Source organism: Heloderma suspectum, chromosome 4 (genome assembly GCF_057233095.1).
Source record: "Heloderma suspectum isolate Gila_16-S chromosome 4, 16-S_ref, whole genome shotgun sequence".
Taxonomy (NCBI): Eukaryota; Metazoa; Chordata; class Lepidosauria; order Squamata; family Helodermatidae; genus Heloderma; species Heloderma suspectum.
The window spans coordinates 303,813,416-303,826,415 of NC_139461.1; the positions used below are offsets into that span (position 1 = coordinate 303,813,416).

General features: G+C 45.9%; 1 protein-coding gene across 1 annotated transcript in view; it reads left to right on the top strand.

Moving 5' to 3' along the window:
* Nucleotides 1–13,000, top strand: part of COL9A3 (collagen type IX alpha 3 chain) — a 93,051-nt gene that overhangs the window by 20,906 nt on the left and 59,145 nt on the right. Inside the window, exons 5-8 of the mRNA XM_084854364.1 lie at nt 204–257; nt 7,629–7,664; nt 9,851–9,874; nt 12,661–12,714. Coding sequence (XP_084710490.1) covers nt 204–257; nt 7,629–7,664; nt 9,851–9,874; nt 12,661–12,714 — 168 coding nt within the window. The remainder of the gene's footprint in view (nt 1–203; nt 258–7,628; nt 7,665–9,850; nt 9,875–12,660; nt 12,715–13,000) is intronic.

The following is a 13,000-nucleotide window of genomic DNA, read 5'->3' on the forward strand; positions in this document are numbered from 1 at the left end:
CCAACCTGGTGCCTTCCAGATATGTTGGACTGCAACTCCCATCATTCCCAGCCAGCATTGGTCATACTGTCTGGGAATTATGGGAGTTGTAGTCCAACACATCAGGAGGGCACTCAGTTGGGGAGGTGATCCTAGATGGTCATTGTTGGATCTATAGTTTCTGTTCCTAATCGTATTTTCTCGTTGCCCTGCCTTTTTTCCAGGGTTTAACAGGAACTGATGGCCCACCTGGGCCAAATGGACCACCGGGAGACAGAGTAAGTACCAGAACTTTAAGACCTAGGAGGTGGAATGGATAGCACCATCAGTGGCAAAATGCCTCTTGACTGAAGTAGAATCGTAATAGTAATCTATAAGTTATTGCACAGAGGGCCAGGCTGCATCAATAGTGCTACAAATGGTACAGCCAATGAGAACCTGCGACAGAAGGAGCCAGGGCTCCAGGTATGATGTAGGCCTAACTCTCTCTGTGATGATAAACCTTGTCTGGAGGGGACTGAACCACTTCAGACTGCAGGTGGAGGCTTGAATGTTTCCCCATAGAAAAGCATTTAGTGCACATAGAAAACTAGCATGTTAGGAAACGAGGTGGGTTAAATCGTTTCCCCTGACATGGCAGTTTTATACATGGTGGGTTTGGGGTTGATTTTTTAATATATGGTGGTGTATGCTCCCATCTCAAGTGGTACAGCCCAGCCACAGGTGTACCACCCCAGGGGGTACTAGATATTTATTTATTTATTTATTTATTACATTTATATCCCGCCTTTTTTCCTCTTTGAGGAACCCAAGGCGGCGTACATGATCCTCCTCCTCTCCATTTTAGCCTCACAACAACAACCCTGTGAGGTGGGTTGGGCTGAGAGTCTGTGACTGGCCCAAAGTCACCCAGTGAGCTTCCATGGCTGAGTGGGGACTAGAACCCAGATCTCCCGGCTCCCAGTCCAACACTCTAGCCGCTAACTCAGCTTCCTCCAAAGGAGCCCAAGATGAGGATTTAACCCTGATTCACCTTCATGACAATGTGTAAAGAGAACCATGTTCAAGGCTTCCCACTAACTGTTATGACTGAACATGGATTTGAATCCAGATCGCTCCTGTCCAAACCCAACACTGCACTCGTTCCCCTGTCCAATTTGCTTATTCAGGAATTATAACTTCTCAGTGTAAAAAAAAAAAAAAAAAAGCATGGTGCAATTGTTTTTTGATGGCCGCATGAGAAATGTAGCTTCAGGAAGCATAAATAGCAATGGTCAGAAGTCTGAGTTGCTTTAGGTTTTGTGGATTAATCCAGCCTTAGTGATGTCCACTGACTTAGAGTTCCACCAATTTTCTCAATAACACATTTTCATAGCAGAGAAGGGCTGAGCATTAATTTTCATAGGGCTTTGCTTTTGCTTTCATAGGGCTTTACTTCATAGGGCTTTGTTTTCATAAGGCTTTGTATGCTTTTCATAGCATTAATTTTCATAGGGCTGAGCATTAATTTTCAATAGGCTTCTGCTATTTTCCCAGCAGAGAAGGGCTGAGCAAAATTTTCATTAATTTTCATTTTCATAGGAGAGAAGGGCTGAGCATTACTTTACCCTCAGCATATTAAGGGATTTAGCTCAGAAATCTGTGAGAATTCCATCACTGATTTCTTGTGAGAACTGGCAACTACATTTGGGAACTTTTCCATTTATTCAGCCGTTACAGAGAAGGGCAATGCAAACAATTTCCTAACTAGCCAAGGTTGCAAACACTTTAGGATCCATGAGAAGTAGATTAGGAAAAAAACAACCTTGATTGAATGAATAAATAAATAAATAAATAAATAAAAAGCTAAGCTGGCATTTGTAAACAAAGTTGATCTTTATAGGATTAGAGGCTGATTTTGGTGGGGGAATTAATTATGCTTTTGAGCTCTCGGAATCTGTCCATCTGATTAAAGGGTTTTCTTTAAATTTAATTGAAAACAAAAACATTTCTAATCTTGTTTGGTATGCAGAATGCCAGGGTGCCTTCCTTTTGATCGCCAAATAAAACAACTGTCATTAAGATGTTTCCCAGAACTGAGTCTCTCTCTGTCCTTCTAAACTCTTGATATAATTTCTCGAGATCCAAAAAAAGCCCCAGAGAATATCTTCCAAAGCTATCATTAAAATATTTTGCTTTTATAACCTTGAAAGGCGTCTTTTGGGTTGTTTGGAAGGGCTTTTATTGTCCAATTTATGATAAACTCCCACAGAGGAGGGAGAGGAGGGAGCTTTTGGGGCTGGGGGTAGTTTTCTGTTTTGTCATTGGAGCCAAATTGCCTCATGCATGAGTGGAAGGCTCTTTGGACTGTACAAGAGGGGGTTGCCAATTTCACCTCCAACTGTTGCCCTCTGCAGCTAAACACATGCTATTCTGGAAGGTTCCTCCTGCCCTGAAACCATCAGAAGTAGCTTTTGAGGCTATGTGTGGGATTTCAGTGGAAGGGGAGCAGGAATGCCCCATGGTGGTCCTTGAATACCACCCACTTCCTCAGCACCCCTCTGGCCTGGTTTGAACTTAACACTAAGGCAGCCTTCCCCAACCTGGTGCCTTCCAGATATATTGGTCTACAACTCCCATCACCCCCAGCCAGCATGGGTCGCACTGGTTCGCACTCAATGACAACACATTGGTTTAAAAACTGATGGGTTGTTGTGCCCAGTGCTCCTGCCTCTTCTGTTTTTACTCCCCAACCAATGGTCAGCTTCTTCATTGTTTGTGGAGCGTGACATGTGAACCCAGACCACTGGGTTATTTAGGGGCACTGGCTCCCTCCCGCTTGTTCATGACAACCCATCGGTTTTTGAACTGGGTTGTTGTTTTGTGTGAACAGGGCCATTGTGTCTGAACCAATCGTTGCAGACAAACCATGGTTTGTTGACCAAGCTATAAACCACAAATAGAACCCATGGTTTGTTGTTGGTTTACAAACTCTGGGTTCTTTTTTTTTTTTTTTTAACCATGGCTTGTCTTTCTTTCTTTCTTTCTTTCTTTCTTTATTTATTTATTTATTTATTTATTTGTGGCATTTATATACCACTGAATATCATAAAACCTCTCAGCGGTTAAAACATTTCTAATCTGTGACGTCTGAACCCAGAACCATGGCTTATTAGGGGAGAAATGTTTTTGACTTGATGAAGTAAAAAAAGATTTCTCACCTCTTCCCCTCCCTCTCCTCCTTTTTGTAACACCCTGCCTGCTGAAGAGATCTGGAGATCTTGAAAGCTTGCCCGTTTGGGGTGATCATTTGGCTGGCCTAAAAATGTCATTTACACTAGTATGGATTTTTGAAATTTTCTTATGGTCAACATGTTTGCTTATTGCTATAGCACTTTGCAGAGGAGGAAAGTACAGAACCTTGTCCAAAGGCACTTACAATCCCAAAATGGTTCCATCCCAGCATTTGCCAAGATAATGGGGCACTTGCAGAGGATGGGCAGGAGGGGTGCTTAACTCCTCCTGGGCCTCATGATTCTCGCCTGCAAAACCATCCTGGCCACCCTCCGCACCCAATGTATTTGTACCATTTGCTTATTCACCCTGCCCCGCAGCCCTATTTGCAACTCTGGCTGGCTGTGTTCAGTGGTAATTGCACTGAATTTGCAACATCAAGATAACTTTTCTCAGTTCCTCCTTTGTTTTGTCCATTTCCCTTCCATCTCCATTTTCAGAGCTTTGAACCTGTGATTCATCTTATCGTCTGTCCACCCTGGCATCATTTTTTTGAGCGCATCCAAGGAATTATTAAAAGTACACATCTGCCTCTCTTCCCCCATCCGTCCACCTTTAAAGTTTTTTATTAGGCAAAATCAAAAGGACCCCGACAGCGATTCAAGTTCAGAGCCCAATTTCAGAGCCCAATTTCAGAGCGCAAGTGTGCTCCCTGAAGCAGAACTTACATTTAAGAATTTGATCAAGGCGAAAGAAGGCAAAGCAGCCAACCCTGACTGCCTCATGAATAGATGTAGCTGGTAAATTTAACAGTTTGGGGTACAGGACAAGATTATTTATTATTTATTTATTTCACTTTTTGATTTTTTTTAATCCCGCTCCTCAGACAAAAGGGCTCCTGGAGGGACTTACATGCAATCAGTAAAACAAGACAGCCCCTGCTCACAGGCTTACAATTTAAAAAGACGCAGCACAAGAGGAAAATGGGATGGGGAGGGAAGAGGAGAAAAAAAAAGCTGTCTTTCAGCAGGACTGGTAGAATGGTCCTTCTTCCACTTTCGCCTCCCACTCTTTCTTTCTTTCTTTCTTTCTTTTTTTTCATTTCATTTCATTTCTATACCACCCAATAGCAGAAGCTCTCTGAGCAGTTCACAAAAACTAAAACCACAAAGTGTAGCATGAAACAATATAAAATATGAAAGCTTAAAACCACAACAGTAGAACCAGAATAAAACCTAGCAGTAATGCAAAGATTTAAAATACAGATTTAAGACACTGGAGCTAAAAGACTAGCAAGCTAAAACGCTGGGAAAATAAAAAGGTCTTCACCTGGCGCCAGAAGCAGAACAACCTAGGAGCCAGGCGAAGCTCTCTAGGGAGCAGATTCCAGAGCCAGGAGGCCACAGCAGAAAAGGCCCTCTTCCTAGTAACCACCCACCTCACTTCCTTTGACAGGGGCTCACAGAGAAAGACCCATGAGCACTCTCATCTCCCTCTGTCTCTACAGCCTGCTGGAATGGCTTCTGGTGGTGAGAGTTAACGGAGGAGGAACCTTCATGCGGGAGGCCTTTCAGCAGGGCTGGTTGTAAATGCGTGCAGCACATAGTAAAGTCGGCTCTTGGTTCTACTGGGGGCTTCATGTCAAGCCCTCTGCTCAGTCTGAAATGGAAGAGGTGCCTATGAAATAATGAGCCTGGTCCACTGGAGGCAGGTGGCTCCGATTTCGGTGGGGCTGTGAATCCAGAATGGATTCACAACCCCACCAAAATAGCAGCCACCAGCCACCAGTGGCCTGGTCTCTTGCCCCACCCCATTTAGCTGGCATGAGCACAACCTGAAGAAAATCAGCTATACATAAGGGAATAGGATTGGTGGGATATTCTATGTATCTGTGGCTCAGTCACAGAGCATTTGCTTTGTAAGCAGAAGGTCCCAGGTTCAGTCCGCAACTTCTCCTGGTAGGACCAGGAGGGAACTCTGCCTGAAATCTGGGAGATCCACTGCCAGTCCCTGTAGTCCAGTGGTCTTCACCACCTTCACTGGTGGTCTTCACCAGTGCTCTTCAACATGTTTATTAATGACTTGGAGGAGGAGGTGCAGGGAACGCTGATCACATTTGCAGATGACACAAAATTGGGCGGGATAGCTAATACCCTGGAAGACAGAAACAAAATTCAAAGTGATCTGGATAGACTGGGCAGAAAACAACAGAATGACATTTAATAGGGATAAATGCCAAGTTCTGCACCTCGGAAAAAGAAGCCAAATGCACAGTTCCAAGATAGGGGATACGTGGCTTAACAATACTACAAGCGAGAAGGATTTTGGAATTGTTGTCGATCACAAGCTGAATATGAGCCAACAATGTGATGTGGCTGCAAAAAGGCAAATGCTCTTTTGGGCTGCATTAATAGAAGCATAGCTTCCAAATCCCGGGAAGTACTAGTTCCCCTCTACTCAGCACTGGTTAGGCCTCATGTGGAGTACTGTGTCCAGTTCTGGGCACCGCAGTTTAAGAAGGATGCAGACAAACTGGAGAGGGTTCAGAGGAGGGCAACAAAGATGATCAGGGGACTGGAAACAAAGCCCTATGAAGAGAGACTGAAAGAACTGGGCATGTTTAGCCTTGAGAAGAGAAGACTGAGGGGAGATATGATAGCGTTCTTCAAGTACTTGAAAGGTTGTCACAGAGAGGAAGGCCAGGATCTCTTCTCCATCATCCCAGAGTGCAGGACACGGAATCTTGGGCTCAAGTGACAGGAAGCCAGATTCCAGCTGAACATCAGGAAAAACATCCTGACTGCTAGAGCAATACGACAATGGAACCAATTATCTAGGGAGGTGGTGGGCTCTCCCACACTGGAGGCGTTCAAGACGAGGCTGGACAGCCATCTGTCAGGGATGCTCTGACTTAGATTCCTGCATTGAGCAGGGGGTTGGTCTTGATGGCCTTGTAGGCCCCTTCCAGCCCTACTCTTCTATGATTCTATGATTTTCCAGATCTGGCACCAAGCCCAGGTGTTGGCAACTAGTGGCCCTTCCGGTGTTTTGGCCTACAACTCCCATGAGCCCTAGCCAGCATAGCCGACAGTGAAGGATGCTGGGAGTTATAGGCCAAAACATCGGGAAGGCCACAAGTTGCCAACGCCTGGTTTTATTCCACACATTCATTTGGGGACCCACTTAACCATATATTTATATGGTGGTAGCACTGCTAGTGTGGCCCACCTTAGGGCAGGCGGCACTTGGTAGCAGCTCCCAACAGACCGGTATGTATTGGGAGAAGGATTCGACCTGACGTGCCATTGCAGAACCAACACCGTTTTAAAAGGTGCTTTAAAAATAAGAATACCAGTATGTATGGGGCAAAGGATTAAGAATACCAGTATGTATTGGGCAAACCAACACCGGTGCTTTAAAATGCTTATATTCTTTTTTTCTATCTTAAAAGCGGCTTAACAAAAGAAACAAACCATCCAGATAAAACATGTGCGGCTAAAAGCCACAATGGCAACAGGAACGGTAAAAACAACAACATTAAAATCTAAAAGGTCAAATAACAGCAAGTAAAGGCAACGATGACACAGATCACGCATTAAAACAGGGGTGTAGAACCTTAGGCTTGGGTCCCCAGTCTGGCCCTTCCAGGGGTCCCCAGAATGCCACACCCTTTCCCCCCAATCACTGATCACTTGGTTTCCTGGCTTTGGTACAGTATTTCCCCATTCTCAAAGGGTGAAATGCCTCTCCTAAAGCTCAGTTACTGGCAGTATGATCTTCAAGCTAAAATAGGCTGGTATTTTTTTTGGGGGGGGGGGTTGGCCCCACCCGTTTTGCCTCAGCCCTTCCCACCACTGGAATGTGGTCCCTGAGAGCTTTTCCAAGTTGGAATGAGGCGCTTGGGCTGAAAGAGGTTCTTCGGTCCTGTGTTAAAGCCTTGCAGACTAGAAAGGTCTTGACCTGATGCCTGAAGGACACCTTTCTTGGTGCCTCACAAGCCTAACCTAAGAAGTCATTCCATGGATGGGACCTCTAAAAAATGTCAATAAATGAAAGGGGACATGGTGGAGAAAAGGCCTGTTATCTTGTCCCAGAAAACTGAGTGACAGCCAATGAAAACCAGCCTTTTCTCCCAGTCTGCCCAGGGGTCCATTTATTGGTAACTAACAGACAGAACCTCGAAACTGGCTTTTATATCTGTCACAGTGAATGTTGACATTTTTGATATGAATGCTGACAATCCCAGATGAATGCTGTGACTGTCCAAAAGCTTGGAGATTGACCACTGAGCATTCATGCTTTAATGTGACTGCCAGCATTCACTCACCTGTGAAGCAGGGGAATGTTAAAATAAGGTTAAAGTTATTATTTCAAAGCAAAGGCCAAATCTCCATGAAAATTCGATGCAGCACTAATTCTCTGTTTCAATCTGGCAGGGTGCCATGGGGCCCGCAGGACCAGCTGGACCAGCGGTGAGTCAACCTCTTACATACCTTGAGTGTAACGATGGCATTGGTCATGCCGGTGTGCAGTACAATGTCAACGGGGATCCTCCATGCTCCCGTTTCTGAAGTCTTAGCAATAAGGCAAGACCGTCGATCAGTGGCAGAGCACAGCACATAGTTAAATTTCTTCACACAGCGTATAGTTAAACTACGGAATTCACTACCCCAAGATGTAGTGATGGCCACCAATTTGGATGGCTTTAAAAGGGGGTTGGACAAATTCATGGAGGAGAAGGCGATCAATGGCTGCTAGTCCTGATGGCTATGTGCTACCTCCAGTATCAGAGGCAGTGTGCCTGTGTGCACCAGTTGCTGGGGAACATGGGCGGGAGAGTGCTGATGCACTCGTGTCTTGCATGTGAACAGCTGGTCGACCAGTGTGTGAACAGAATGCTGGACTAGATGGACCCTTTGTCTGATCCAACGTGGCTCTTCTTAAGTTCTTATGAGCACATATTTTGCATGCAGAAGGTTTCAGGTTCAACTCCTGGCATCTTCAGTTAAAAGGATCAAGTAAGTATTCTCCCTGAGACCTTGGAGATCCACTGCCAGTCAGAATATACTAGGCTAGATGAACCAGTGGTCTGACGCAATATATAAAGAAGCTTGTTAAAGGCTGTAGCTCAGTGGTAGAGCACGTGCTTGGCATGTGGAAGGTCCCATGTTCAATCCCTGGCATCTCCAGGTGGGGCTGGAAAAATTCCTGCTGAAACCCTGGAGAGCTGCTGCCGATCAGTGTCGACAGCACTGGGCTAGATGGATCAATGGCCTAACTCAGTATAAGACAGCTTCTTATGTTCCTATATGTTCATGAGTAGACAAGAGAGAAGTAGACCATCTCTCTTTGGATCAGATTTAACTGTTCTTAAACTGGGGTACCAGAATCAATAAAAGCTAAAAGAATGTTGTGTAGGTTTGGCCATTGTTAGCTACAGGGGTAAGAGGGAAATGAAGTCGTTGGAAATGTTCCTTCTGTTGATCTCAGCAGAGTTTTGGACCAGGTCATAAAAGCTGTAAATATACAAAACGGCACTTTTTACAAATCTTGTACCACTGCTGTGAGAAGCTGTGAAGTTCACAATGTTTTCTATCTTCTCTATTGTACGCTTGATCACCGTACTGTAAATTACTACGTTAAGTGAGATGCTGCTGCCTAGAACGATTTCAGGGGAATATGAGAATGTATCCCTAATTGGACAAGGACTTTGTTCATGATTAACTGTGGTTTATCATGGGCTCATTCCCATCATAATAAACCATGGTTTATCATGATGGGAATAAGCCCAGGCAAGCTCATTCCCCCTTCCCTCACCTCCAGTGCAGCTAAGAGGAAGAATGTAGAAGCTTTCATTTTGGTTTTTGATTAATTTCAGCTTAGCATTTCTTCCAAAGCTGACAAATTGTGGTTAATCTAAAGTATGATTTATATGAAACAAGCCAACATCAAACCATGGGTTATGAAGCTGACTGGTTTCAACAAACTGTTAAGTTTAAGTTTAACCACAGTTTAGGGTCGGGATGTATCGCTAAACTGTGGTTAACCAAAAACAGAAGATATTTCCCATCTCCTCCTTGTGGCCAAGAGAGGACAGCAGGGGTGGGGCACCTGGGCCCAAGGCCTACCTAGGCTTGTTTCCATCATGATAAACCATGGTTTACTGCAATGTCTGAATACAGCCAAAGTGTATGCAAACTATTGGTGTATGCATAGTTCCTTCCCCAGACAGCTACTGTAGCTGTGCATATAGCTGCAATCGGGAAATCAGCTATTGCATGTATCAGCCCTTCTGGAGGGAAAGGTGTTGGCTAAATTTAGTCTTCGCCATCAAATTGCTGATCTGTGCAATTGCCACTCTTCCTGACTGGGCATGCACTGTCAAATGGGGACCCTTCATGGACTGTCGACTTAACTCTGTGTATCAGTTCTCACTTTCCACGCATCCATTTTTCAATCTTCTGTTTCCACATAAAAACATCTTTGTAGTGCAGTGAAGTACCTACCTGAGAGAGAATAGTTTGCTAAAGGGGATTATATAAAAACCGTGGATTTAAATGAAAGGACGGAGAAAGGGTGGGGGGAACAGATTTTCAAATGGCGATCTGTTTTGATGAATCATCCAGTTTAAAAAATGTCATTTTGATCTAATTTTCAGGGCAAAGGACTTCCGGGACCTCCAGTAAGTAAGATTGGCTCTTTAGGAAGAAGAATAAATAGTGGCAGCATTGTTTTAAAAATACTGCATTCATACATTTTTTGTTAAAACTGGACCTGTTGATACAAAACCTGGAAGCCACTGTATTCTGCTGCCCTTGTTCTCAAGCTGAGATAATACACAGGCCCTATTTTCATCTTCTCAGTCGCGTTTACGTGGACATGAAGTGTGGGAAGCAGGACTGCACACGCTGTCTTTGCTGCTGACCTCTGCGCATGCAGTGAATGGTTGTGAACAGGGCCCCGTGCATGTAGAATTCTATCTGCAGTCCATGCGTGTGCAGTTGTATGCATAGTCCAGACCCCAGATTACACAGGGTTCCCAATTGCATGTCCAAACTGATGCACACACACAAAGTTGCATCGGCACGGAACCCTGTTTACCCCAGTTGTATGCATGCAGACTGGGGGAAGGGGCCAGCAGCCCTGTCCTCATCCTGTACCCCCCCCCCCCGTGTTCTATGTCAACGTGGTTTAGAACAGCTTTCCCCAACTGGCTGCTCTCCCAGACGTGCTGGGCACCCAGTTGGGGAAGGCTGATTTAGGAGGTGAGGACAGGGCTGCTCTCGCCTTTGACAAGTCTACTGAAGCCAGTGGAAGCTGATGGCTCTGATGTCAGTGGGGTGATGAATCCGCTCTGGGTTTCAGCCAGAACCAGTCAGAACTTTAAAGGTGCTTTGTACCTTGGAAAGCCCCTTTAGAGTTCTGACTGGTTCTGACTGAAACCCAGAGCGGACACACTGCCGACATCGGAGCCACCAGCCTCCACTGACTGAGACTGAATATTTGGTCTGCTTTGCGTTCAGATGACCTTTCAGGTGTGCTGCCGCTGCTGCCAGCCCAGCACTGCCCCCTTGATCGTTTCACAGAAGTTAGGTTGTCTGAATCCCAAATGTTCAAGTCAGTAGCTGAAAAAGCTCAGACTTTTCCCCTGTTCAGACTTCCCTATAGCAGTTTGGAAGGAGCACCCTCTTATTTGTATGTCCTAGCCAATGTTTTAATGTAAACTGCCCTGAGTTCCTTGGTAGATTTAATATCTGTCCTTCTGTTACGATGATATCCTATAATATATACTAGTCATAAGGTTTCTATGGAACCTCTCGGCTCAGGCGCAGTATATCACTGAACAGGGAGTAGCAGTGGGAGATACATGTTGACTTCATGCCCTGCTTTGGGGCTGCCCAGAGGCATCTACTGGGCCAGAGTGAGGGGCAGGCTGCTGGAATAGATGGACCTCTGCAGGGCCAGCCCTCCCATGAAGAGAGGCGGCAGAGTAGGAGGAGCGGCGGATTGCATGGTGTGTGTTCTCTTCCGCCTCAGGTGGCAAGCGAGCTCGCACCGGCACTGGACTCTTGGATCCTGCCACTAGGGCCAGCTCCACCAGTCACACAGTGCGCACACGGCTGTGATGTAGTGCTTTCTGGGGCAAGCCCCCAAATGTATTTATTTTAATTTATTTATTACATTTATGTACCACCCAATAGCCAAAGCGCTCTGTGCGGTTTACAAAGATTAAAACATCTAAAAATACAACATACATATTTTAAAAGCCAAGTCCATAAAACACTCACAAACGGAACAGTATACAAGAACATATATCTAAAACAACTTCAACAAGCAATCTCAAAGCAGACAACCATAACCATACGCCATTCCAGGATCAGTTAAACTTATCATGTGCTGCCAAATGCCTGAGAGAAGAGAAAGGTCTTAACCTGGCGCCAAAAAGATAATAATGTTGGTGCCAGGCGGGCCTCATTGGGGAGATAATTCCATAATTTGGGGGCCACCATCGAGAAGGCCCTCTCCCTTGTCGCCATCTTCCGAGATTCCCTCGGAGTAGGCAGCCAGAATAGGGCCTTAGATGTTGAGCCTAGTGTACGGGTAGTTTCGTGGTGCAACCTGCCCCCTCCAGAAACAAGCATTTCTGCTCATTTGTGGGCTTGCCCCCGGAAGCGCTGCATCACGGCCATCAGCAGTCGGAGCCAGGCGCACACTGGGACCAGCAGTGCTGGCCACCGGTGGTAGGACACTGTTGGATCCTACCCTTGGCCTGATTCAGCAGGGCTGCACAGAAGTTCTTATGATGTACCTATGGAAAGGCTGATACAGTAGGAAGCCGGGACTCTCATGGTTCCCACAGCCACCCCTACCAACTTTGAAGGCTGGCAAGAGGTGTGTGGCAGGGGAGGCATCTTACAACACAGATTCCTGCATGGGAGGAATTAGATTACAATACCATTTTGTGTTCACAGTCCCTGTGGTTGCCTTTTAGTTTTGTTGTCATAATTGAAAGCTTCTTTTAACATTTAACTTTTTAATGTTTGTCGCATGCTGGGGTCCATTATCGCAGGGGTAGAGAGCCTCAGGACTGGGGCCGAATTCAGCTCCCTGGGGTTCCCCAACAGACCATGTCTCCTTCCTCTGGCCCTACCCCTTTTCCACCAACCACTCATAGTTCGATTGTTTCCAAGATTTTCCAAGGTTCCCCTCCCGCTTTCTCCTAAGAAAGGTTGCTGGCAGGAAGAGTTTTAAGCTAAAATGTGCTGATATTCTTGGTATTTTTGGCCCTGCCCCTTTTGCCTCTGGCCCCGCCCACCACTGGAATGCAGCCCCTGAGAGCTTCTCTGAAATGAAATTTGGCCCTCAGTTTGAAAGTGGTTCTGCACCCCTGCATTACTGGATGACGAGCAGTCCAGAATGTTGAATGAATGAATACTGTTTATGTAACATATTCTCTCTCTTTTCCAGGGACCCCCAGGCCCCAGTGGGCTCCCAGGTGGAAATGGCTTCCATGGGCCACCCGTGAGTTTCCCTTCCTTCTGTTGTCCTCCATAACCTGTACCCCAAAGGGATAAAGCTCTTGTCTCGCTCTTCCGCATCATCCAGGATGGAGGTGGCGGTGCGGATGCTATCAGACGTCCTGACCAGCAGATGGTGCTCTTTCCTCTTTAATAATACCCGCTGGCCTGGCATAACGCTGGAACCCCATTAGGGCCAGATGTTGGAACTGTTCAAACCCAGGCTGCTGTGTCTCTCTCTGGAGTGGCTGAAGAGTGAGCAAGGGTGCTGCCCTTTGAATGCCGCAGGG